This window comes from Lycorma delicatula, chromosome 6 (assembly GCF_047948215.1).
Source record: "Lycorma delicatula isolate Av1 chromosome 6, ASM4794821v1, whole genome shotgun sequence".
Taxonomy (NCBI): Eukaryota; Metazoa; Arthropoda; class Insecta; order Hemiptera; family Fulgoridae; genus Lycorma; species Lycorma delicatula.
In genome coordinates this window covers 48,927,230-48,954,646 of record NC_134460.1, presented here as the reverse complement: position 1 = coordinate 48,954,646, position 27,417 = coordinate 48,927,230, and the positions used below count along the sequence as shown (strand labels likewise).

The window sequence follows — 27,417 nt, the reverse complement described above, 5'->3', positions numbered from 1 at the left end:
CGAATTTTGAAAAAAACTATGATGAATATAAAAATATTGAGTCAAATATATAGAAATATTTTTGTTACATTTGAAGAAAATCGGTTCGGTCAATTCTGAGTTATAAGAGAAAAAGCAGTACGACAAATACGCGCACACATACATATGGTTTTTTCTAGATGAACTTGTTGACTCCAAAACATAAAAATTAAAAAAAAAAAACGATACCCCATTATTGTGTCATGACCACCATTGAATTTTTTATTTCAAATATTAGTAGATATACTTTATAATAAAAGGCAAGATAACATTAATAAAAATATATTTTGTTGCGTAAATGTTTGATTTATATTTTTTATTTATTTTTGCCTAGTTCTTTGCGTGGCATTATTTTTTCTTTTTGTTTGTTGATTCATAGAATGTTATTTGTATTACTATAGGATTCATTATTAATTTAACGAATGATATTAATTCTAATTGTATAATTGTATTAGTAAGATTGTATTTGCAATTCATATTAAGAGGTTTGTAATTTGGTTATATTGGCAGAAAATAAAGAATTTGTTATTATTCTTATTAATTATAATTAATTCTTATTATGAATAAAAGCTGATTATTAATTTCTGATTTTTTTTACAGCAAAATTACCTTTAATAACAAAATGAATATATTATTTGTTTATGCTTTTTTTTGTTCATTCCCCCTCTTAATTTCCTTTGTAGCATTGTTTGAATTTTTGCGATCCAAGAAAGTATAGTTTATTTTTTTTGTGTAGCCGACTAAGTAATGTTTAACGCTATATATTTACAGTACAACCATATTCAGGAACTTGAGAACATTTATTTTGAGAAACCAGTCCTTTATCAGTCAGAGCGGTTCAGTTCAATTGTATGAAGTTCACGGCAATCGATTTTTAAACTTTTTTAAATAAGTGTATTAACTAATGCGTTAAAAAATTATATAATATTATTTATTTAATATTTTAATCGTTTTCAACTAATCAAAATGTTTTTATTTTTATTTTTAAAACTATTTACCTATTTATTCATAACATATGTGATTTATAAATTATTTTTATTTACAAAATTTGTCATTTATAAAAGAGTCTTATTGCCACTTATAAAGAAACCGATTGATTTAAAAAATACTGGACAATGGGCAGGTACGTATTTAAATTAAAAATATCATATAAAAAATAGTATAGTTCATTTTTAATTTTTTTCGAAAATCTGTGAAATGCAAATTATTGCGAAACTAAAACAACACTCCTGAGCAGTGATAAAATAATTAAATTTTAACATCTAATGATAACTTATTAATTCGGTTTTTTTCGGGGGGTGGGGGAGGAAAGTCATCCAAATATTAGATAAGATTTTTTTTTATAGAAATATTTAATTGTCTTGAATCACATTTTCAGTTTTTATATACACAAATGATTTTATTTCTTAATGTTTTTAAAAATTGTTCCTATATTATAATATTTAAATATATAGAGTGTAAATGAGAGTTATATACATTATTTCATTATTTCAGTAATTTATTTGGGATTATCTTTAAAAAAAAACAATACTTTTAGAAATAAAGTTTTATTAAAAAAAAAAAATTAATAAATTGCTTATTAAGTAAGATTTTCTTTTTCATTGATATAACTTTTAATTGTAGGCTAAATACTTAATTCTACTTCATTTTTGTTATCATTGGAGTAAAGTCTCTTGATCTAAGATTTTTTTTTAATTATTCAATAAATAAATAAATATTTGGTTATGATTATCTTAGGTGTTATTTACTGTTGTATTATTGAAGTGTGGGATGCAGATATATATTGATTAAAATAAGCATTAACATTCATTTTCTTAACTTTTTATGAAAACTTTTCATAATGCAAATTAATTAAAAAAGTTGAATGCCCTTTCTTAAAAATTATTTTAAGTTTTGGTGATGTCAGGAATATTTAAATTTGATCGTTTAATTAATTTTCAGACATTAAATTATAACTTTTTATCGTTACTTAATTGTTTTAACAAAACAGCAGTGAGCGATATCAGCCGTGAGAATTGGCAGCAGTAGAGCCCGATTAAGCTGGAATTATTACATTGTAAAGGGACTTTCCATTTACTCCATAGAAATGAAATATTTCGAGTATCGATTGTAAAGTGCCACTACCCTTCAAATCCTTTATAAGCATTATAAATATTTAAGCATAAGAATTTGATGAGGTCAGCGGACACAATAAGAGGCAATGTTATTTCCGAAAAAAGTTTCCTCATGGCGAAGACGAATAGAGCAATTACTATTTAGCAACTATTTTGGTAAAAGGTTTGACGTAAGAATAGATAAATGTAGAATAATTCTGAAGTACACTTTATCAAGCTCAAAGTTAATGAGATTCATATTCCTTAGAGATTAGTCGGATTGCTACTCCCCCTTTTCTGAATTATCTAACCCTGTTGAATTATTTTTATATTTAAATATATTAAAAAAGCGACAAAAAAAAGCAGGAAGTATTTATGGATGTACAAATATTGAAATTATTTTAAATTCACTACGTTCTTATAATCAAACTACAATTATTGAGATATAAAAGTTTTACACAGTGTCAATATTTTATTTTTCCTTTGAAATCGAAATAAAAAAATAATTATCTACAAACTATTTTGTACAAAAATGAATAATTCTAGTTTCGTACAATTACAAACTGCTTGCTATAATATAGCAAGCAGTTATAGCCAGTTAGTTATCAGCTTCGTGAAAGATTATTCGGTTCACAATCGGTTCATCATGAAGCTTAGAAAGTACTGGCGAGGCGTACTAAACCAAGATTTAAGGAACGCATAAATTTTGAGCATATATTGTGATATATTGAATTATGGAGTAACCGGACAAAATGTTTACTTTAAAATCATCAGTTACTATCGTTTTGATTCTTCAAATGTTTTTTTTTTTTTTTTTTTGACAAACCATTATCTACGTAAGTGTCATCTGAAAAGACAGCTGCTTGTTTCTGATGTCTTAATACACAACAGTCGTACGTAGTCGTTAAATAAAAATATTTCATTGAATGTTCCTCGGTTAGATTCCCAGAAATTTGCTCCGATTGTGTCTGACCATTTATTCATTGAGCACTTTTTAATTACAGAAAGTTATGATTAAAAGTCACGTAGTATTTTTGTAAGTAAAACATTTTACGCAAAATAAATAATAATTTCTTAGTATCATCCGTTTCAGTTCGTCGTATTATAGAGTTATAAATTAAATAAACTCTAAAATTGAAAGTTTTGCTTTTCAATATTATTACATTTTGACTTGTTAGCAAATTTTTTACAGAAAATAAATTTTGTGTAAATGAAATACAGACAAATAATTAAAGAAAACTCTTCGATTCATTAATTATTTATTACTAAATATACAAGTATATAATTGATGAGTATTTAATACATTGATGAGTAGAAATACTTCACAGCGTTAAATTAAATTACCTCTGTTTATTTTTTCAATATTTTTAATTTTTCGGTATTTTCTAGTACTGAGCAGGTCAGAAAAGGTTACAATTTGAAGACCCCTTAATAGTTGCTTGTCTTCATGCAGTTAGATATTGGTGGCTTTTTCTCCTAAGACGAGTGAAAATCGATTTAATTAAAGAAATGTATACTTCTACGTTACCTTAAATCTATGTGTAAATGTGTCTTTACGGTTGATGGTAAACTTTAACGGTAACTTCTTATAAGATAAAATAATTTTATTTCAGTAGTAGGTAAATGATAAGAGTATTTTATTAGTTTTTCGTACAGATGTAACTGATTAACATGAAAACGGGTAAACTGGCAGTATTGACAAGTGAAAAGATTTAATCAAGACTTTTGTTCGGCTGAATTTTATTACTTGTAGTACCTCACAACAGGCTCTAAACCGATTACTGATCGGCAGTCAGCTTGCCTGAAGAAATCCGAAAACTATATAATTAATTTAACCCGAAAATTAAAAGTATAACGGTAACGCGAGCGAAAGGGATTCAAATTTATTTAAAAGTATCTACGGTTTTAATTGGAGTCGATCCCGGGTGCGCAGCATAAAGAACTGATATATGACAACACGTCATGTTGCTAAACGACCGCCCACCCGATCTAATCGAAGAACATCCAGTAGGATGTGGATTATCCAGGGGGTTACCGAGTTTGAACCCCCCCTCCTTGAAGGTTTAAGTACTTTTTAATATTAGGCCTATATAAAATAAACATACTATAAATTTACACAGATATATTTGCGTATCTTTTTAAAAATCCATCGTATTTTCTCACTGTAGAGTAACAAAATCTATAGACATAAGATCCAGTCTGCCGCCCTTCTTTCTTCAATAATTTAATCCCCGTAATCGGAGCTGAGGCACGTACAGTACATCAGTCAACGTGCGACACAGTAGCGTCATTCAGCATTCTGAGTAGGCGGCAACGCTCTTCACTGGCGCGGTGGGTGTCAAAGCGTATGTCTGTCCTCGTGTACTGAAAGAGAGGTAAGCCGTGGCGCTTAATAAGAAGGTACGATAATAATACCGACCTTGTAATAAAATAAGGTCGACACCATATAAAATTAGTTGTTGTGAAACGTATTGTCGGGAAAGCTCTGCAGTGGCAGCGCGCATATATGAAGTTTTGTACATTGTAGAGCGGTATTCACTCGTTAGTCCGAGTTCAGATTTTGTTGTGGAACGTTCGTTTTATACATTTTACAGTTCACATTTTTAAATAGAAATTTCACATTATCTTTCCGTGTTCTTTAATATGTCTAACCGATCTCAAAGTTCAATTTTACAATTGCTTTAGCAAAACGTCGCATGCCGGTAGTGATTCATGTTAACGTTAATGAAAATTTCAAATTGCCAAATATTTGTTCGCTGCCGCAATGTGACGATGCTGTCGCAAATGTTCTTCCCGAAACTACTTTTACACTCTCCTGTGAAAACTCGGCTGGTATTGAATGTACATTGACATCACTCAAAAATGTTGACGTGCCCGCTGAATCATTTAAAAGTGATAAGTGTATTGTTCTGGTTCCGGAAGCTTTAACGTCTTCAAGTTCCAGTAAACCATACGCTTATGGTACTGGTATTTACATAGGAAACGACTTGTCTAATGAAAAAAAACTGGATGTCTTGGACAATACCTGGAAACTAAATCCAAAAGGAAAGAGAAATTGCGATTTCAGTTTAAACGGCTTTACTTGCATATTCCGAATTTAAGAAAGGCAGGTTTTGTAAATTTTGTCCACATTTTGCTCCAAGAAATGGTGTTGGATCTGGCAAGAACCCTTAGGTAAAATTTGTTGTGAGAAATTTGACAACTGGAAGGATACCGTCGAGCGATTTTCAGAACATGAGAAGTGTCTTTATCACAAAGAAAGTTTGGAGGTAGCCGGTACTTCGACCGAAATTTCATGTGGTCTATAGATGCGCTTTCAAAGTCTATGGATGTGCTAATAGATACTGCAATAACTAAAAAGAAACTGGAGAACAGGAAAAAACTTATTCCTATTATTGAGAGTATTTTGTTTTGCAGGAAACAATGTATCGCTCTGCGAGTCCACAGGGCCGAATGGAGGTCAACCTCGACTTCTATTCGGGTCAAACAGAGGTCGAGGTTGACAAAAAAACAGACAAAAATGATGGCAATTTCAGGGCACTTCTTCGCTTTCGAAGTCAGACTGATACTGTATTAAAAAATATGTTAACGTGTAGTGTTCTTTCTTTCTTTTCTTTCTTTTTCCTGTTTAGCCTCTGGTAACTACCGTTTAGATAATACTTCAGAGGATGAATGAGGATGATATGTATGAGTGTAAATGAAGTGTAGTCTTGTACATTCTCAGTTCGACCATTCCTGAGATGTGTGGTTAATTGAAACCCAACCACCAAAGAACACCGGTATCCACGATCTAGTATTCAAATCCACGTAAAAATATCTGGCTTTACTAGGACTTGAACGCTGTAACTCTCGACTTCCAAATCAGCTGATTTGGAAGTCGAGAGTGTAGTGTCGTGTAGTGTTGGAAATGCGCAGTACACCTGTCCTGGAATACACAATGAAATAATTATCCATTGTCAGGAAAGACAAACAGAGTCCAGGCACATGTAAATGAAATAATTCCGCCAGCTTTATATGTCCACTGCTCAGCACACAGCCTCAACTTAGCTGTTTCCAGTGCTGGTGAAGTAACTGCAATTAGAATCTGTATGGGTACAATATCGAGTCTATACGAATTGCTTAATATCCCCTAAAAAGTAATGTGTTTTGAAATCATCGATAAGTGAAATTGGAACGACAACTTCACACCGTGAAAAACTCGTTCAATTTTGCAGAACACGTTGGTTGGAAAGATATAATTCCGTGGCCGCGGTGGTGGAATTACATGACCCTATGGAACCCTTCAAAGCATATCAGAATAGAATGACAAAGACTCATTCTCACTAGCAAATTCACTTTTATGTGCTTTGACTGACTGTCAATTTGTGATATCGGTGTTTTGTATTGTATAGTTGTTCCATATTTAATTCCTTTTATTTCAGAAACAATGCCAAAACACTTGTTTTATAGAGTTGCATAAGTATTATTTATTTGTTAATTAATATTTATTTCCATATTATTTATTTAATTTAATTTTTACATACTTTCTATTGATAATAATTGGTTAACAACTGAAATGGTCGTCTAGTCTTTACACTATTTGTCCCAGTTCTTTGTACATCTATGCATGTAAAGTGTCTGAAGCGTATAAAGTGCATATGTATAAGTATAAACATAAGTATATGGATAGTGTATATGTATAAATGCATATGCATATGCATATGCATATAAAGTGTCACCAGTCAGTATTGGCTTATTTGAAAGAAATGATGTTCACTTTATCTGCGGCGAACAGTTCATATTAAAACAGAGTGAAGGTGTTATTTATAAGACTGAATATTACTTGCATTTTGGTGGATTTGTATGCTGATGTTCAATTGTATGCTTAGATTAGTCAGGAAGGGGAACCACTTCACTCCTCATGTACTAAACTTGGTTATTTCTCATAAGAATGACTATGTAATTTTCAACAGTAACTTGTAAATAATTTAAGGTTGACCACAATCATTACTTAGTATGAAATAACTATTAACATTGAAGTTTTTGTTATATCAAAATAAATACAAATGAATTCTTAAATAGATCTAGAAAAGGCATTCGATAACGTAGACTGGAATAAAATGTTCAGCATTTAAAAAAAATTAGGGTTCAAATACAGAGATAGAAGAACAATTGCTAACATTTACAGGAACCAAACAGCAACAATAATAATTGAAGAACATAAGAAAGAAGCTGTAATAAGAAAGGGAGTCCGACAAGGATGTTCCCTATCCCCATTGCTTTTTAATCTTTACATGGAACTAGCAGTTAATGATGTTAAAGAACAATTTAGATTTGGAGTAACAATACAAAGTGAAAAGATAAAGATGCTACAATTTGCTGATGATATAGTAATTCTAGCTGAGAGTAAAAAGGATTTACAAGAAACAATGAATGGCATAGATGAAGTCCTACGTAAGAACTATCGCATGAAAATAAACAAGAACAAAACAAAAGTAATTAAATGTAGTAGAAATAACAAAAATGGACCACTGAATGTGAAAATAGGAAAAGAAAAGATTATGGAGGTAGAAGAATTTTGTTATTTGGGAAGTAGAATTACTAAGAAGCAGGAGCGATATAAAATGCCGAATAGCACAAGCGAAACGAGCCTTCAGTCAGAAATATAATTTGTTTACATCAGAAATTAATTTAAATATCAGGAAAAGATTTTTGAAAGTATATGTTTGGAGTGTCGCTTTCTTCTCAGATACTCCGATTGTCCAAGTTTCACTTCCATAAAGTGAAACTTGGACAATCGGAGTATCTGAGAAGAAAAGATTAGAAGGTTTTGAAATGTGGTGCTACAGGGGAATGTTAAAAATCAGATGGGTGGATAAAGTGACAAATTAAGAGGTGTTGCGGCAAATAGATGAAGAAAGAAGCATTTGGAAAAATATAGCTAAAAGAAGAGACAGACTTACAGGCCACATACTAAGGCATCCTGGAATAGTCGCTTTAGTATTGGAAGGACAGGCAGAAGGAAAAAATTGTGTAGGCAGGCCATGTTTGGAATATGTAAAACAAATTGTTAGGGATGTAGGTTGTAGGGGGTATACCGAAATGAAATGACTAGCACTAGATAGGGAATCTTGGAGAGCTGCATCAAACCAGTCAAATGACTGAAGACAAAAATAAGAATTCTTAACAATTTTGTAGGAAACATTTACTGGAATTATGACTAGTTTCTCCATTCTGATAATGATAGAAGCAAAAGACTGCACAGAAATTTAATTGTGCATCTGCAAACATTTTGATTCATGTCCTTTTTCTTACAAAATTACATTTGATCATTTTTCTACTTATTCTATGCTCATATTCTACCCTTCCAATCTCTATTTATTATCTTCCTTGTATGTCTATTGCACTGAAAGAAATAAGTATTTTACAAATAAATATTTTTATATTTAACGGGCAGCTTGAAAATAATTTTGTTAAAACTAAATATTGAAAATCTAAAATTTTACTTCTGGTTTGAACAGAAAATAAAACTATTATTTACATAACAAGAGTTTGAAGATTAGGTATGGTAGTGTAAATAAAAAGATAAAGTTAGACCATTGAGGATAGTTGAACCACTATTCATGTTAATTTGATCTATCTAACTACAAAAAATTGGTCAGTTTATGTTGATGCAACGAACCTATGATAAGATCATTAATTATTAAATTTTTGTTTTACATATCACAATTTAAGAGACAAATATAGTAAATTATATCTATGTTGAGTACTTTTTATCTTTCTTAGCTTCATTCTTTTATTATAAATATGTTACATTATAACATATAATAAAAGAATGAAGCTAAGAAAGGTTAATTGTACTTATTGTAGAAACTAGAGTAATCTTTTCAGAAAAGATAATAGTAATTATTATCTTAAAAACAGTAATAGTAAATGATCTCTATAATAATAAGAGATGAGGGAAAATAAATTAATGAGAAAACCTCTCGTTGTTTATTTTCTCTTTCTAGCACTGAATGAAAGAGAAACAATACACTTGTACGTTGAAATTAATGAACAAGATTTTCATTTCTTTTTACATTAATTTTTTTTTATGGTATCATTAAACTGAATTAGTGTAACTGTTTAAATGAAAATCTTGTTCATCAACTTCAATGTACATTGTTTGGCCTCATTAATAGCAAGCTGTATACCTAGTATTACTTTAAATATAAATTCTTATCTACTATCTAAAAAAAACTTTTGGTTGAAGTCTAAAAAAAAATATATATTCATAAAAAATTGTTTCAAATTTTGTTTGCTCTAATTCTTGTTTCTAGAAAAAAATTACTAAAATACATCTCCATGTAGTATATCACAAAAAAAAAAAATAAAATAGTTTTCCTGTTAGATGAGGACAGAATAATTTGTATGTATACTTGTAAAAAATAAAAAAATAAATTAAAATGAAAGTTAAATATTTTATGTAAATACCCAGCTCCAATTTCAGTGAAGTTTTGGTAGTATCTGTTAGGATATTATAGTGTGAGACTGAAATAGATACAAAAACATTAAGACAGAGTTAATTTGTTTTTTTTTATTGATATCTGTTCATCATGAAAAAAATGTATTCTGGCAATGCACAGACAAAACGATAATTATGTAAATATCTATAAGAGAAATGTAAAATAGGTTACACTGATCTTGACTTATGCTTTTAACACAAAACTTTTATCTAAAATTATTTTTTAACATTAAAAATGTGTGAAAGAAAATGGTTTTTGCTGTCTGTTTTTTTATATAAATGCCTAAATTAATTCACTTATTACTCATCAAAGTTTATGAAGTGCAACACATATAAGTAAATTAGTGCTAATTAGGGCATCTGAAGTAGTACTGGGAATACTAATAATCCAGTGGAGGGGATAGTGTATTATTACAGAACGTCATAAATGGCAAGAAGCCACAGATCCCACAATCCATACCCACCTGAACATCAATTGAGCTTTCTAAACTCTGATAGGTAATACATACAAACCACAACCAAAAAAAAATTGTAGATGTAAAAAATCCATTCTTTGTCTGAAAGAGTGAGAGAGGGAGAAGAGTAAACAATAGCATTTATATCTACCTTATTATGTTGTTTACAATAAACAATTCCCTTTTCCATAAATATTAAATATTGTAGAGTGTTTCAATAAAAATCTTGATAATTCTAACATTGTTCTGGTAAAGATGAGTTGTTAACAATCTGCAACTGGCTGAAATTACAAGCTATTTTCTTAATATACCTACTCTCCACACAAAAATTTCAAGTGCTTTGATAGGCTTCATTTTTGTTAATAATTGAATATGAGTTGAACCTGTAAGTTGTTGATAGTATGTCTAAACACGATCTGTTTAAAACACACAATTAGATTAAAAGTAAACATTATTAAAATAAAGAACTTTTAATAAGTTTATGTTTTGAAGATGTTTTTAAAAAGTGTAAACAAAATTAAAAAAGAACATTTGTACCAGAATATTGATTAATGAAGATATATTTATGAATATTTTCTTTTAAGAAATTTCTCTATTTAGTTGGCAGGTTTTTATCTTTTAGAAGTTAAAACTAGGAAAATAACTTCATAATTAATTAAGGGATGAATTAATCATTAATTGACTGCTAATTGTAAAGTTTTCAGAAAGCTTAAAATGACAATAATTAAAAATTAGACTTTACAATAAATATCCGACAAGGATGTTCCCTATCTCCGTTACTTTTTAATCTTTACATGGAACTAGCAGTTAATGATGTTAAAGAACAATTTAGATTCGGAGTAACAGTACAAGGTGAAAAGATAAAGATGCTACGATTTGCTGATGATATAGTAATTCTAGCCGAGAGTAAAAAGGATTTAGAAGAAACAATGAACGGCATAGATGAAGTCCTACACAAGAACTATCGCATGAAAATAAACAAGAACAAAACAAAAGTAATGAAATGTAGTAGAAATAACAAAGATGGACCGCTGAATGTGAAAATAGGAGGAGAAAAGATTATGGAGGTAGAAGAATTTTGTTATTTGGGAAGTAAAATTACTAAAGATGGACGAAGCAGGAGCGATATAAAATGCCGAATAGCACAAGCTAAACGAGCCTTCAGTAAGAAATATAATTTGTTTACATCAAAAATTAATTTAAATGTCAGGAAAAGATTTTTGAAAGTGTATGTTTGGAGTGTCGCTTTATATGGAAGTGAAACTTGGACGATCGGAGTATCTGAGAAGAAAAGATTAGAAGCTTTTGAAATGTGGTGCTATAGGAGAATGTTAAAAATCAGATGGGTGGATAAAGTGGCAAATGAAGAGGTATTGCGGAAAATAGATGAAGAAAGAAGCATTTGGAAAAATATAGTTAAGAGAAGAGACAGACTTATAGGCCACATACTAAAGCATCCTGGAATAGTCGCTTTAATATTGGAAGGACAGGTTGAAGGGAAAAATTGTGTAGGCAGGCCACGTTTGGAGTATGTAAAACAAATTGTTGGGGATGTAGGATGTAGAGGGTATACTGAAATGAAATGACTAGCACTAGATAGGGAATCTTGGAGAGCTGCATCAAACCAGTCAAATGACTGAAGACAAAAAAAAAAAAAAAAAAAAAAAAACAATAAATAATTAACAATAATTGTTAATAACCAGTAAACAATATTTAAAAATGAAAAATGATGCTATATTTTATCTTTTTTCTTTCAAATACTGAAAGAATATTTGGATGCAGTTAAAAATTTGAGCAAGTTGTTACAATTTAAATGACATTACAGTAAGTTTTACCTGTTAAATGAATATTTTCATGAAGATTTCAGCATAGGAATCATCATGATACTTTTAAAAATAAATTAAAACTACCTTTTGTTTAATATGAATATATCCTGGAACAATACAGATCAACTGATTATATCTATCACATTAACCAAAATGCTGGGCTGGAAATTATAAGATTTTCAAAGAATACGATTATTTTCCGGCTGCAGCACTATATGCTGCTAATAACAGCTATGCTATAATGGGAAAGTAATAGATCAGTGAAAATAATCTAACAAAAATTGGCCTTATTTAAGTTTTATGCCTTAACTAGACATTTACAAAAATTTTATTTAACAAAAACAAATAGATTTTAATAGATTGTAAATGGTCTGTTAAAAAAAATTATTCTAATGCCCCCAAGTAAAAAAAAAAACTTTTTTGTCAGATGGACATTTGTGCAGTGTACAATGTTTACTAGCCTGTACTTGGACCCTGTTGACTGATTTTCTGACAAATTTGTAGACAGTACTATCTTCAGGGGAAAAGAATGTATTAATTTTTTGCAAAAAATAGGAATAAGGGAAGGGGGTGTTTTGGCTAAAATAAAATTTCAAATCTGTACTATGGCAATTTAACAACAAAAGTTGAACATTTTTTTATTAATATCACAAAATTTTTATTTAGTATTTACCCCCACCCAAAAAATTACCTCATTATTTTTCTTTTTTTAGCTGCATCTAACTTTAGAAAAGGAATTAATGGTAAATTTTTTGCATTTATATTTTCTATATCAAACAGGTCTTCCAACCATTATAAAATTGATTGTTCATCCCATTCGAAGGTCTGTGGTTACAAAATAAATTTTTTTTTAATTTTTAAAAAAATTGTTTAAAATTTATTTTAAACTTAAATCCATATTGCAAGATATATATCACATTAAAAATATAAAAAACTTAATTTTTTGATAGCCATTACTCAAGTATTTCTTGAACAAAAAAAAAATGTTCAACTAACTAGAAAATTACAAGTTGGTTTATTTAAAATTATGGTTGTATCTTTGTATTTTTTTGAAAAATAAAAAAAAATTATTTAAAAAAAATTATTATTGCCACTAGGGGATTATTTTCTTTAAAAGTAATTTTACCTGAATGCTTCCTCATGAGTATGAGAATCTCTAAAATGAAAAAAATTTTTTTTTTTTTAATTTAAAATTTTTAATGCTCAGAATATATTTTTAAAACAATAAAGTCACTAGAATAACTTAATACCCCTTCCTCTGATAAGGTAGTCCAAAAATACATAAATAAAAAATTCAAAAAGTTTTTTAAAATAAGTTTTAGTAAATATTTTTATCATTAGAAAAAGCCTGCTGCATGAGAACCAAATCAAAAAGTTGAAAACATATTTCTCAAAATTGTAATGCTAAAATATTATTTTATTTTAATTTATTTTAAAAATTATTATCTTCGTAGCACTAAATATTATTTGATTTTTGAATTTGTAAAACATGAATAATATTAAAAATAATTTAATTTTTATTTAAAATGAAATAAATTTTACATAACAAATTGATTTTATTGTATTATTTCCATTTTAAATTTTGTTGAATATAAGGCATAGTGGCAGGAAAGTTTTGTAATTCTTTGCCAGCTTTTTTTATTTTTTATAACATGAGATAGAGTATAATATCACAAGATTAGACGTAATGAATTGAAACATTTAAAGAGATATTAAATTTCCTTGAGCATTTTATAAATTATGAAATTAATAAATTTGAACTGTTGTGATTTCACCATTTTACTCTCTACTGTCTGGAATTTTATGTGAATTATAGATGAACTTTTTTCTTGAGGTTTATCATAGTTAAAATAAGAATATAGTTAGATTATAATACAGATTTCTTTTGTTCCTTTATGACTGATTAATTTTTGTGAATTTTTATGTCAGTGGTCACAGGCTGCACAGATGGCATTGGTAAATCCTTTACATTTGAGGTAAGTTCTAGAAAAATATTCATGAATATTTAATATTAGACAGAAATTAAAAGAGATTTAAACTTAGTGAATATTTTTATTTAACACATCATTTTTGCATCAATGCTTCATTTAATTTACTTTAAGAAAGAATTAAATTCATTTTTGCCTTACAATACAATAGTTCATCTTACGGCAGTCATGCAATTGAAGTAACATAGAAAAAGTGGTGTACTACTTGGGGAGTTACTTTCCCTGAAAATAATGATATTCATTATTCTTCTAGTGCCTGTGATAAAGAGAGTGAAATTGTTTCTTTTAAGGTGAATCTCACCTTATTTCATAAGATTTGCATTCATAGATGCAACTTCACTTTTGACTCAACGAAGAAGACAGCACAAAACCCACTCTATTCCTCCTCAATCATTCTATTAAATTTAGCCAGTAATTATGTATTATAATATATGTGTAGCTATTGAGTATAGTCAAGTCAGTAAGAAGTGGTGCTTACTATGTAAACATTTTATCTCTTCTAATACCATATTTTATATCATAAATTTATGTTGTGCACAATCTAAAAAAAAATTCTAAAAATATTTCATAATTATTTATCACTGTTGAATTTGAATGCGTGTAGTCCAATGTACTCCAAAATGTACATTTCAGATTCTTAATGTAAACTTAGTGATCTAATTTTATTACATTTAGCTGATTTTATTTTGTGTAGAATGTACCTCTCTTTAACCCAAGAAGTAAAAGATAGAATACTGTTATTCTACCAGAGGAATGTAACTAGTTTACATCAAGTATTTGCACATCACTTTAGAGAAAGTCTTAGTTGTTAAATAAATATTGAAGCTAATAACTTTTCAGCGGCAAACTGAATCATATTTATTTAATATCACCTTTTAAAAACTGAAGTTATAATGCTTCCAGTGGATTTTGCAGCCACCAACAGTGACTGGTGCTGGTTTTTTTGTTACATTGGACAAAGATGATGTTCCTGAATGTACGATTTCTTGAGTTAGAAAGGTATGTTTTTGAATATGGTCAAAAAGTATGTTAGATTTGAACTTATATCTGATTATTTTGTGTATCCTTTATTTACATAATTCATATTGTTTAAGTTAATTTTCTATATAGTTCTTAAAAATATTTCAGTAAATTTAATTTCAACAGAATAAATGGATTTGTTAAATTTAGAAGAGGAAGAAAAACAAGTTACTGCAAATTCTAAATTCAAAACAGATTAATCAACTTTCATCATAGTAATACTTGTATAGGTATTGCTTTGATATTGTTATTTTGCCAAGTTAATAACTAAAAATATTCATCCACCTCTCACTAACAGTACAGTTTTGATTTCTGTGTAAACTGATTTAAATGAATACACAAAATTCAAACTCAACTTACTTCATCGCTATCTAAAAACTTGTCTTCCTAAGTTAAGAAAAAAATAGGTGGAAATATCAACTGGTATAAGTTGGAAAGAGCAGTATCAGTCAATTAATACAATAACATCTGTAACTGAAAATAATGTGATGTGAATTTTAAAATATTGTATTAAGTAAATATGGCTGAAAAACATAGTAATATTGAAAATATAAAAATGTAATATAAAATTTAATTCAGTCGTTATTACACAGTTGGTAATTATACATGATTATCAATGCTAATTGTCACGGAATATCATAACAATACATTAATTAATCATATAATATTCCTTATATTATAATATGAATTTAAATGAAATACAGAAATAACGTATTTTTTCTATTACAAGACTGGGAATCGTGTTTTTCAAATATTTTAAGGAGGAAAATATGAAGAATATCATAGTTTTTTCACAATAGGTAAAAAAAAAGTTTGAAGTTGATTCTGAAAACATTTTTTAAATGAAATTCTCAAGTATTTTTTTCTTTCATATTTACTGCATTTGCTTATTCTTAAATATAGGGAAGTTTATATACACCAATCCTCTAAAATATATCTCTCACTTTCTGTTTAATTTGAAAAGTAGAACAGATTGAACTACTTGTTTTTTGTTTTTTTTTTGGAAGTGTGAGATTGCAAAGTTTAAATGTCATCATCACTTGAATAGAAAATTTTATTCAATTTTTTTTGCTAACAAGTTTAAGAAAAACATTTTTGAACTTCTGGTGTAGATTCATTGTCAATTAAAATATTGTGATGTTTGGTCAAGTTTTTGATGTGAATCTTTTATTTTCTACTTTAAAGTATTTCTGTTCATTATAATTCTGAATTAGATTATTGCTTATATGCAAATTTAAAAGAATATTATACTAAATCTAATTTAGTCTATTTTATAAGAAAATGTGTAAGGAATTATTCTATTATTAACTGATCAAATTATTTTCTTTTTTAGCTGGCAGCAATTGGAATGGATTTAATATTGATAAGCAGAACAAAGAAAAAACTTGATGATCTTGCCATACAATTAAGTACGTAATTTTTCACAAAACTGAGTTTTAAAAAATATTTTAACAAAAACTGAATTTTTTAAATGTTATGTATGTTATAGTTAAAATAATTTTTTTAGAATTTTTTTTTTATGAACTTAAAACTGGTATTGAGAAGAAACGAATAATATTACAATAAACATTCTCATCAGCAGTAGGTCGCAAAAAATATCAAAACAATTTTCATTGAGCAATCATGTGTACCTAAATAATCAAAATATCTAAATTTGGAAGTAAAATGAAAAGAAATAGGTAAACAAAATGATTACATCAAATTTATGACTTCCAGGTGGCAAATACAAAATTAAGAAATACAATTTGGCAAGCAAAAAATAAAAAGCAAAAGAGATTTAAGAAATTAAAACAATAGAAATCTTACTAAGAAAAAGATACAATAAAGAATTTCATATTAATGCTTATAAACTTAACCATGTTTTTAAAACTTTAAAAAAAATTAAATGTGTGAGTGATTTGTATATAAATACACATGCATGCACACGCACATAGTGTGATGAAATGACTAAATTGTTATTTAATCTCTTTCCTTTAAAAGCGAGAATTTGTTTTTGTAATATCAATTGTTTAATTTAGCTGTTTTAATTAGTTTATTTAATAGGTATGTTGTGTGTGTGTGTGTGTGTGCGTATTTGCGCGCGTGCGTGTGTGTGTGCGTGTGCGTACGTGCGTGCGCGTAATGTAAATATAAAATTATATGTGACCAAATTAAAAAAATTCATTATTTGATATAAAATATTAAGGTAAGAAATGTTTAAATTTTAATAAAAGATTTTCCTGAGATCTTTTTCATTAAATGTTAATTAAAAAAATAATTAAAATTTACAATTGTAGAAATAAATAGATATTTGCTATCTTAGTCACCTAAGTTAAATTAAATTATTCTGCTATTACTAATACTACGTATTTGTAAATAATGAAACTATCATTTTGGTACTCTATTTAAATATATTTTTAATTATAAATTATTAACATTTGAATTTAATTTAATAAAATATGTAACAACTTAAATGTTTATAATAAAAACAATGTAAATTAATAAATGTCAATTTAAAATAAAAACAAAATTAATAAATTCACAACATTTAAAGAGAAAAAATGTTTATGTTTTTATTTCAGCAGTTACATTAAAAAAATTGTTTAGTACCAAAAGATTGTAATAGAAGCAGAATAATTCATTTTATTGCAATAACTGAGATAAGAGACATCTCTCCGTACAATTTTAAAGTTTTAATATTTTTTAAATTAATTATTTTCATAAAAAAAATACATTCTGAAGAATCAAAGATTTCAGTCATGGAAATTATAAAAAAAAGAAAAGAAATGAAAAAGTGGTAAGTGGAAAAAATGTTCAATTTTAGTAAAAACATGTATTTCTATTTTAAGTTGGTTTAATCTATAAATATAAAAAAAACTGCCTATCAACCTTATTATTAGATGCGATTTAACAACACAAAATTAAAACTTAAAACTTAACTTAAAAATTTTTTAACTATTCTCTCTTGAGTAAATATAAGTAATAATTCAATTTTAAACAAAATACCCAAAAATTAAGACCTCTTTTTTTAATTAAAATTTATTTTTACCTGTTCATCATTCGAATCTCTACTACAAAGAATAAAAATTTTTTCTCCTTCATTTAGTGATTAATATTTCATATCATGAACTGATTTAAATTTATTTATTTATTAAGTCCATTACTGTAGTGTCTATAGGTGACCTAAAATGAGCTGATTACAATAATTATAATAAGCGATTAATGAGTTATTTGTAACTTTTAGGTCACAAATTACTCCATAGATATATACATCCCTATGAATATCATCCCTAAGAATAATAAATATCAAAATGATTTTATTAGAGAAAGTGAGGAATGAAGTTGTTTCTTGTTGCTTTCTTCAGTTAGCCAAATAATTGTTTAGAGAAATATCTCCAAAGAATTATCTGGCTCACCACTAGTAAGTGGTGAGCTAAACCTACCAAAATGGATATGGTATTCAGCCTACATGTGATGCTTACAGTTTGCCCCCTGTGGCTGTATAGTGTTAAAATCATTACTCTCGGAGAAAAAAATTCTGACTAGTATCATTGTTTTCATACATCAGTTGCTTTATAGTCTTATAATTTGTTATATCTGATTTGATATCTATCTCTATTATTAAATATGTTGTGCTTTTATTTCCTTTATGCTAAAAAGGTGAGCGAATCAACAAATTATTATTAGTAATAAAAGCATATGAAAGGTGCTATATTTAAAAAAAATATTATTTCTTTTTCAATACCAGGAGATGAGTTATTTTTTTTAAAGCATTAATTATTTCATTTCAGTTAGTCACGTGGTTGAAAAAAGAAATTGCAAGACTGAGTTCATAAAATCTGAATATTGTGAATTGTTTAAATTATCATTTTTAGTAGTTTTAATGCATATATCTTTCCTAATTGCGAAAAATGCTTATTTAGAATTTTGTGGTCATTATCTGGAAAGTACTTCTGATGTTTTCTTCAAGTACTTCTGATATCTAGAATTTCTTCTATACAATCTCAGGTTATTTAATCATTTCCTTTACAAAGTGAAATTTTATTTTTGTAATAGTTTGATTTAGCTGTTTTAATTTGTTTATTTAATAGATTTCAATATTTTGTACATCTGATCTTTAATACTTTACTAAAAGGTTGACTACTAAGAATTTTGTTCATTATATCTTACTAAACCAGGACTGAATTTCTTTAACTGTTTATGTATTGAAATTTGATCAGTAGAAGATTTTTGTGGTTCATTAATTTATTTGAGAAAACAGTGATTGTAGTAAATTTGTAATTTCCCCGTCAAGAATGATTTTGTTTTTTCAATTTTAATTTTTTAAATTTTCTAGTAGTTTATTATAGTTACATTTTTAACAATAATATTTGATATTATTTAGTACTACTTCCATTTCTATTAAAAACTGGACTATATTTCTTATATAACAATTAATGAATAATTATTCTTTAAACAAAGGAAAAAATGATAAAAATTAGAATAACAGCCATATATTTTTTTTCAGATAAACAATACAATATCAAAACAAAAATTGTTGTGGCTGATTTTACAAATACTGATAAAGTAATGCCACACATAAAACAGGAATTGGACAGGCTGGATATCGGAGTACTTATTAATAATGTCGGTCTAAGTACAGGTTTTGCCCCATTTTTGGAGTGTAACAAAACTGAAATAGAAGATATGGTAGAAGTAAATATAAAACCAATGATTAGGATGTGTTCAGTTGTTATGCCAAATATGATTAAAAAGAAATGTGGTGTAATAATAAACATGGCTTCAACAATTGCAATATTACCGATTCCTAATACTTCATGTTATGGAGCAACAAAGGTAATTTTGATGATCATTCTGCACTTGTTTTATTTGTTTTATCCACTGAGTTGTGTCATAAAATTTAATTTAATTTAAGTGTTACTTTAATCATACATAGGTCTTCTCTAACGATACGCTTTTAATTTTTGAATGAATTAATTATTTTCTTCCAGTAGTACAATAATTACAAACAGTGAATATTTAAGAAATATAAGTGAAAGATCAAATTAATGCAAGAGTACTGAGGTCTCAAGTCTAATGAAGGTGTTTAGAAAGAAAATAAACTGACATTATATAATACAACAAATTTTAACTCTTATAATCTAAGAACAAAATAAAAAGTACATAAAAAAAAAAATAAAATTTTAATTAACTCTCTTTTTAACATCAACTTTAAAATTTGTGCGAATCATCTTATTTTTATCTATTTAGAGGAACTTATAAAATAATAAATAACTGTTATACAGTAATAGAGATGTATAAATTTCTTTGGTATTTTGTACTTCAGTTAATACAGCTTATCATTACTTTATATGTTCTAGACTAAAAGGCGTCGACAATGGACCAATAACTCTGGGGTTAATATGATATTTCATTCTATAGCAGAGCTAGTTTGAATTTCAACAATATTGATCTAAAAATAATTATTTCTTTCGTTAATTGATTAAAATGTCCAAAAATGAGCATTGCCTTAGGAATGAGTAAATTTAAGCAACTGTTAATTTTCAAAGAGTGTGATTCATGTAAAGAAATGAAACAAACATAAAAAAAAATTAATAAATTGATTACATACTTGTTTTATTACTCTTTTTTCTCTAACAGGAAAATTCGATGATATTTTTATTGAACACTTCTTTGTCTGCAACCATCAAGAAATTCCTGAAAAGCTTCTTATTCAAATCTCATTTAAATTAGCCCAGTACAGATTGAATTTCATCCAAATTCCCTTCAAGTGTAATACGCAGCTCCTTACTCTACCTGATTGCACAATAGATTAAACCACACGTATGAAAAAAATCATATAACTCTCTGTGGTCAAAAACATATTATACTTCTAATTAATTACAGATTAAAAAGCAAGTATTCTACTGATTACTAAATATTACATTTTAAAAAACAATTCATATAAAAAAACTACCAAAAAATTTTTTGATCTGAACATAAAATAGCTAGCTACTTTAACATGTTGGCTGTGGTATTTTCTTTTTGCTATAATTTTTAAACAATATAAGACACCCATTGACAATATTTGCATTTTCACTGGCGAGTAGCAAGCCACTCTGTATCTTGTAAGCTTTCAACTCTTCTAATGACATCATCAGAAGAGGAACATTCAGACACTGATATTGTAATGTTGTTTAATGCAACTAATGCTTTTGAATTATACTGCAAATGAAATATCGGAAGCAAGGGGGTAAGGGACAGCTCCATACGAAGCTGCCATTCGCCCGTGCTTGCAAGGATGGGCGGTGGTGATTAAGTACGGGGACTCTTGAGCCTCTGAACTAAAAGACTGAGTCCCGGTGGGGCCGTTCCTCTAGGGGTGTCCCTGTAAGAGGCAAAGCACAAAGGACCGAGTCCCGGTTACTGGGTGATGGAGGCCAGGAACGGCATAGCCAGGCCTGAGGTTTCCCTCATCTGGCAGCTGCAGGCAAATGCACCTCCTGGAACCGTGTTCATGCTTAATTGGAGGTCTGTTTCTGGGAGGCAGGGATAAAAAAAAAATGTGTTTGAGTTAATTTTTTTTCATGTACTCTATTTCTGATATTAGAATAATAGCCTGATTCAGATACCAGAAAATCTTAACTGAACCTTTATTAAAATCAATCTTATTTTTTATCAAAATCAAAAAAAAAGAAGTACCTATAAACAAATACATCACGACCATATCTTAAAAATGTGGTGATGATTAATCAGTATGTGTAGTTAAATTTTTCCAATGAATAACTGAGTGCCAAATTTTATTATAAAATGTTTTAATAACTTACTTTAGAATGTCTTAAAACATCTTCAAAAAGAGGTGTGTTTTATACAACTGCTATCAGTTTTTTGTAATTAGAAAAAATATTAACATCATATTTATAATGTATTCAGAAGCGTGTTGAATATGATTTGAGTTTTTCATTTAAATTTATATAGCATAAGTATTCTACCATTGTAACTGATATTTGCATAAGTAAACATTTTCATAATGTTAAGATGAATTTTGATTGTTTGTTTGTGTGTGTGTGTGTGTGTGTGTGTGTGTGTGTGTGTGTGTGTGTGTGTGTGTGTGTGTGTGTGTGTGTGTGTGTGTGTGTGTGTGTGTGTGTGTGTGTGTGTGCGTGCGTGCATGTATGTGTATATATATGTGTGTGTGCGTGTGTCTGCGTGTGTGTGCGTGTGTGTGTGTGTGCGTGTGCGTGTGTGTGTGCGCATGTATGTGTATATATGTGTGTGTGTGTGTGCGCGTGTGTGTGCGTGTGTGTGTGTGTGCGTGTGTGTGTGTGTGTGTGTGTACTCATGCAAGCTTGTATGTGTGTAAGTAGAATATCAAGGTTGTTGTTAATGTTGATCAATTTGTAATTTATATCTGTGGAGGTATCTGCTTAATTAAAAATAACCACCGGCAACAAAAATTATGAACATTAGTGTAACAGCAATAGAACCAGTCACTGATGATTGTTACAAAAATGATTAAAAGTTTTAAAGTTAGTTAATTAACTTTAAGATTTTATTTTAAAATCTAGTTTGATTTGTCATAACAGAAGTTTATAATTTAAAAATAATTCTCATTGCTGACCACCATGGACAAAAATATAGTGACCGTAAAATATAGTATAAAACAAATTCAAAATATTTGAATTTTGCTATCAATGATATACAATATTAAATCATGTAAAACACTTTTTAAATTCATTGAACATGCTTTATTTTCAGACAAATGCTATAAAAAACTTTATCTGAGTCTGAGCATGTGTTTAATTTTTTAACAAGTTTTAAAATACAAATATACATTTAGTTTTTTAATGGTTCTGGTATCCTTGTTTTTCAAATTTGTGAGCATTTTTTTCAGTTTTGTTAATTTGTGTTCTACTGTACATTTGAAATCATCTAAGTATTTTTTGTATGGTTCATTCTTATGAAAGGGAATATTGTGCAGCCCGCGCAAAATTTTTGTATATGCTAAAAATTTTCAATTTATGAGATGGAGGGATAATTGTAAATGATTATGTCAGTTTTTGTAAGTTATCTTCAGATTTTAAACGTATGTTTGAACTTATTTGTGAAGTCTAGAATATAGTTAAGATTTTCTGGTATCTGAATCAGGAATTGGTTATAATAATTATTTATGCTAAAATAATTGATTGACGTAGGTATGTAGTTGACGTAATTCTCATATAAGAAGAGGTTTAACTCAAGAAATATGTTATTTCAATAATAATGTTATTAAAAGAGCTACAAAAATATGGTAGTTTCCCGAAAAGCAATTCAGTGGATATGAAAAATCTAAGTTGTATAAGACTGAGGAATTAATTTCTTCTCAAAAGTAGCTCAAATTTTTGAATTTGTAAATAGCTTAAGTGACTGGCCACACAATAAAATTAAATTTCAAAATTAGTACTTCTAGTGGCTTCTAAGTGTACTTTTATCAATGCATTGAATGTAAATTATTCACAGTTGTTTATTTGCACATTGTAATTTTAAATGTTCATAGAAATCAAGTACAGTTTTAATATATTTATGAATAGTCTACTATATTTGCTTTATCAATTGTTTACTAGATAATATTAAAAAACGGACAATGGAAAATTAAAAATTTTCCAGAAAGACACATAGGCATAAGTATACCATGTGTCTTACTGCAATTGCTGCAGGACTTAAGCTTATATCCAGACTATAGCTTTATTAATTTTTTTGAACTACAAACATACAGTATTTTTCTAAAATGTTTAATACAGTAATATTTTCTCTATGCAGGCATTTGTATTAAAATTTAGTCAAGACTTACATAGGGAATATAAAAAATATGGAATTACTGTTCATTCTTTAACAAGCAGTTTTGTCTCAACAAAAATGACAACCTCTCCTATACCTTGTTTGCTTCCATCTGCTGTTGACTATGTTAAAAGTGCAATTAAAACAATCGGTATATCTGATGTCACAACTGGTTATATTTCACATGATATTTTTGTAAGTATACATTTTAAATAACTATAATTTTATCTGACCATCTTACTTACAGTTTGAATTTTTATTTTATAAACAACTAATGTAGTAAAAATTAATAGTAGACATTGAAAAGGTTATTTCATATTTTAACCTCTATTTACTATTTAACTTTAAATATAATAGCATTATTTTGTATAAAATAAATAAATAAAAATAGTTTTTTTTAAATTAATATAATAATCCTTGTGTTTTTCATTTTGAAAGCAGTGGTATTCCTTATAGGTGCAGAAAAACTGTTTTTCATGGAAAAAAATTGATAAACATTTAAACTGTATTGAAAACATATTCAAAACCTAATTATATTACTAACAATATTATCAAAACTAACTGTTAATAAAAAATGATACTTTTTATTTTTAGGAGCTTTATAGCAGATTACAATTAGAAATTTCAAAATCATTTTATATCTGGCAAATTGGTTTTGTGCTTCGATATTTTGTAAAATTATATGATATACAATCAACAGCTGCAAGAGAGGTAAAAAAAAAAGATAAATTAAAATCGTACTAAAAACTGCTGTATAAATATATATATAATATATATTTATATATATGCCTAAAAAACAAACAAAAATAAATAAATTGTATTCATATATATATATATAACTTAAATTTCTTTTTTACAGTGTTTTTGATTATGACGTCTATTTAATAAATTTTATGTATATTAATAATTTAAGATTTTTTTTCTGTATTAATGTGGTAACTAAACACATAATGGAACCATAAACAAGACTCATAATCCTATTTATTTAACTGCTGCTGTGACTTGTATGTTGGTTTGTTACTATCATAATTTGTATTCAAATTGTTTATTCTGTTTGTCCTTGAAATATACTTGAACGAAATGTTTTTGCCATAATGACTGCCAATATGATTATCGTCAACCAGTTTTAAGTCATTCAATCAAACCCCATATGTCTGTAGAAGAGTTATTTTACTTCTTTTTTTAAAAAATTCAATACATGTTTTTATTAAACAAAGAAAATGAAATCAAATTATATTTAAAAATATACAGGATATCAAGTCTATCAAAGAAAGTATGAAGAAATTATTTAAATTACAAGTTTAACAGTTAAAATCCAGACATTCTGATTACTATCTTCTAATTATAAGATAATGAATTTGCATTAAATTTTCAATAATATTGCTTAAATTTGAAATTAAATAATATATCAATTCAAAACGTTTATCTAATTTATTGATTTTTATATTTTTTCATAACCTAAAAGTAATTTAAAAGAACATTTTTATGTTAATAAAAAATTATCGTAAAATGTTAATTTCAGTATCAGTCTGGAATTATCTTTAGTCGTATAAATGAGGTTTATTATTTTTCATTAATAAACTTTACTGTGGACTTATTTTCACAAAATAAAAATTTGTAATATGCTAAGTGTGTGTGTGTGTGTGTGTGTGTGTGTGTGTGTGTGTGCGCGCGTGTGTGTGATAATTAAAATGTTAGAATACATATTCCTGAGCAATTATAATGATCTATAATTTACGACAATACATATATCACGTTTTTTAATAACATTTATTATCGTTAATGTGAAAAATATAAATCTCTAAGGTGATTACAATGGAAAAGAGTAACTGAATACGCAAAAAAAGCTTGTTAGTAGTTTTGATAACATCTGAGGCTATTCTCTCAAATCTAATTTCTAACATAATATTGTACTATTTTAACACTGTAAATTGCTTCTTTAGTTTTAATTTATTAACAGGTTTTATTACAAATTTATTTCAATTACTAAGTTATTTGTTAATATTAGTTAATGTTCAATAAGTTTTGCTCAATTTTTACTATTGTATGAATCTATGAACAAGTTTATTTTAGTAAACCATAATCTGGTATAACTTGGTCTGATGAATTAATTACTAATTTTCTATCACACAACGAATCATACATTTTGTATGATTCGTTGTCTGTAATTAGTTATTATTACTGTAAAGACAAAAATGATTATCATGTATTTGCATTTATAAACATAATTAAATGTTAATAATTTTTTTTTAAATTGTCATGTTTATCTTTAAGTGGAATAAACTTTACAATAAGTGGTGTCAGTAAGAATTAAAATTTATTTATTATTTCAGTATTAACCAATCCAAAGTCTAATAATGAATTTTTAGGAATTATATCCGATTTATTAGGAAGATGTTGAAATGTTACAGTTTGGTAAATGGTGTTGTTAATGTTGAAAAAAACTTAAAAAAATTAGAATGAAAAACAGCCTATGATCATGAGCTGTTCTGAGTTTAATAATTCGTCTAAGAAAGAGTGTTTCGTTAATAAAATTCAGGTATACATAAAATATTATGGTCCAAAACTATGAAATGCTTTATTTGAAGGTCAGTAAACAAATAAACTTACTTTGTATAAGAATTATGAAATTTATTAGATAAAAAACAAGATATGCATGTGTAATAAACTCGTATTTTCTGATTTTGTTTAAAATTCAAGAAATTACACAGAAAAACTTTCTATAGCCACTTCTTATATTGAAAAAACACAGTCAACTTGTTAACAGAATTCTGTAACAAAAATTAAACTCATTTAGAGAGTTGAGTTTTGATAATAATTGTGACACACTGAAGAATCAACAAAGGGCAATTTTATGTGGGACAATATTCAAAAAGTTAAAAGCGATGAAATCAAAAGAGAAAATTAATAGACTGGGTAAAAAGAAGGGAAGGGAAATAACAATAAATGGAAATCATTAAGAAGAAAGAATATTTGTTTTGTGGAACATGAATAGAAAAATATCGATCGTAACTTACAATGTAAAATGCAGAGCCCCAGAGTTATCTCCATAGTCCCTTGGTTTTTCTAATATTTATTAATAATCTTCAAATTCCCACTACTTTATTCTACTGGATCCAAATCTGAAGGTAATAAATTACGTACACGCGTAAGACACGCATCCGAAAAATAATGGTGTAGTTTTTGGAACAAAGGGTTACACGTTAAATTTTCAATTGATCTTTATTTATTTTTTGTACAATAGAAGTTAAATGCTACAGTATTTAAATTTAAATTCAATAAATACTACAATACGAACAAAAATTACGGTACACTGATAAACGCTGTATAAATACGGAAATACACGTACGCTAACAGGGACGTATAAAACAAAAAAAAGAATAAAGAGCCTACTTAATATCAGTTTTTCCTTCATCAATGATGCAAGAAAAACACTCGATTTCAGTTCAAGATTTATCGTTCACAAAGCAACGGCAATAATCCAGAGTTTTCATCTACTTATTTATCAAATCTAAATAACACGACGCTCTTCAATCTAACTTCATTTATTCAGTCATACAAAAGTGACGCGGTAGAACATGAAAATAAAGCAATAATCTACAGTACCAATCGTTCAGATTGGCTAGCTGTTGCAATTTTCGTGGATACTGGTGTTCTTTGGTGGTTGAGTTTCAATTAACCAAACATCTCAGGAACGGTTGAACTGATACTGTAAAAGACTAACACTTCATTTACACTTATACATATCATCCTCTGAAG

The 27,417-nt window shown here is 27.7% G+C and overlaps 1 protein-coding gene across 1 annotated transcript; it reads left to right on the top strand.

The window, feature by feature from the left end:
• The first annotated feature begins 737 nt into the window (after window positions 1-737).
• Window positions 738-25,952, top strand: LOC142327049 (very-long-chain 3-oxoacyl-CoA reductase-like). The gene is made up of 6 exons (XM_075369817.1): window positions 738-1,141; window positions 13,805-13,851; window positions 16,217-16,292; window positions 19,370-19,698; window positions 23,641-23,853; window positions 24,253-25,952. Exons 1-6 carry the CDS (start codon window positions 985-987, stop codon window positions 24,400-24,402), a joined length of 972 nt encoding a protein of 323 aa, XP_075225932.1. The 5' UTR covers window positions 738-984; the 3' UTR covers window positions 24,403-25,952.
• The last annotated feature ends 1,465 nt before the right edge of the window (window positions 25,953-27,417 follow it).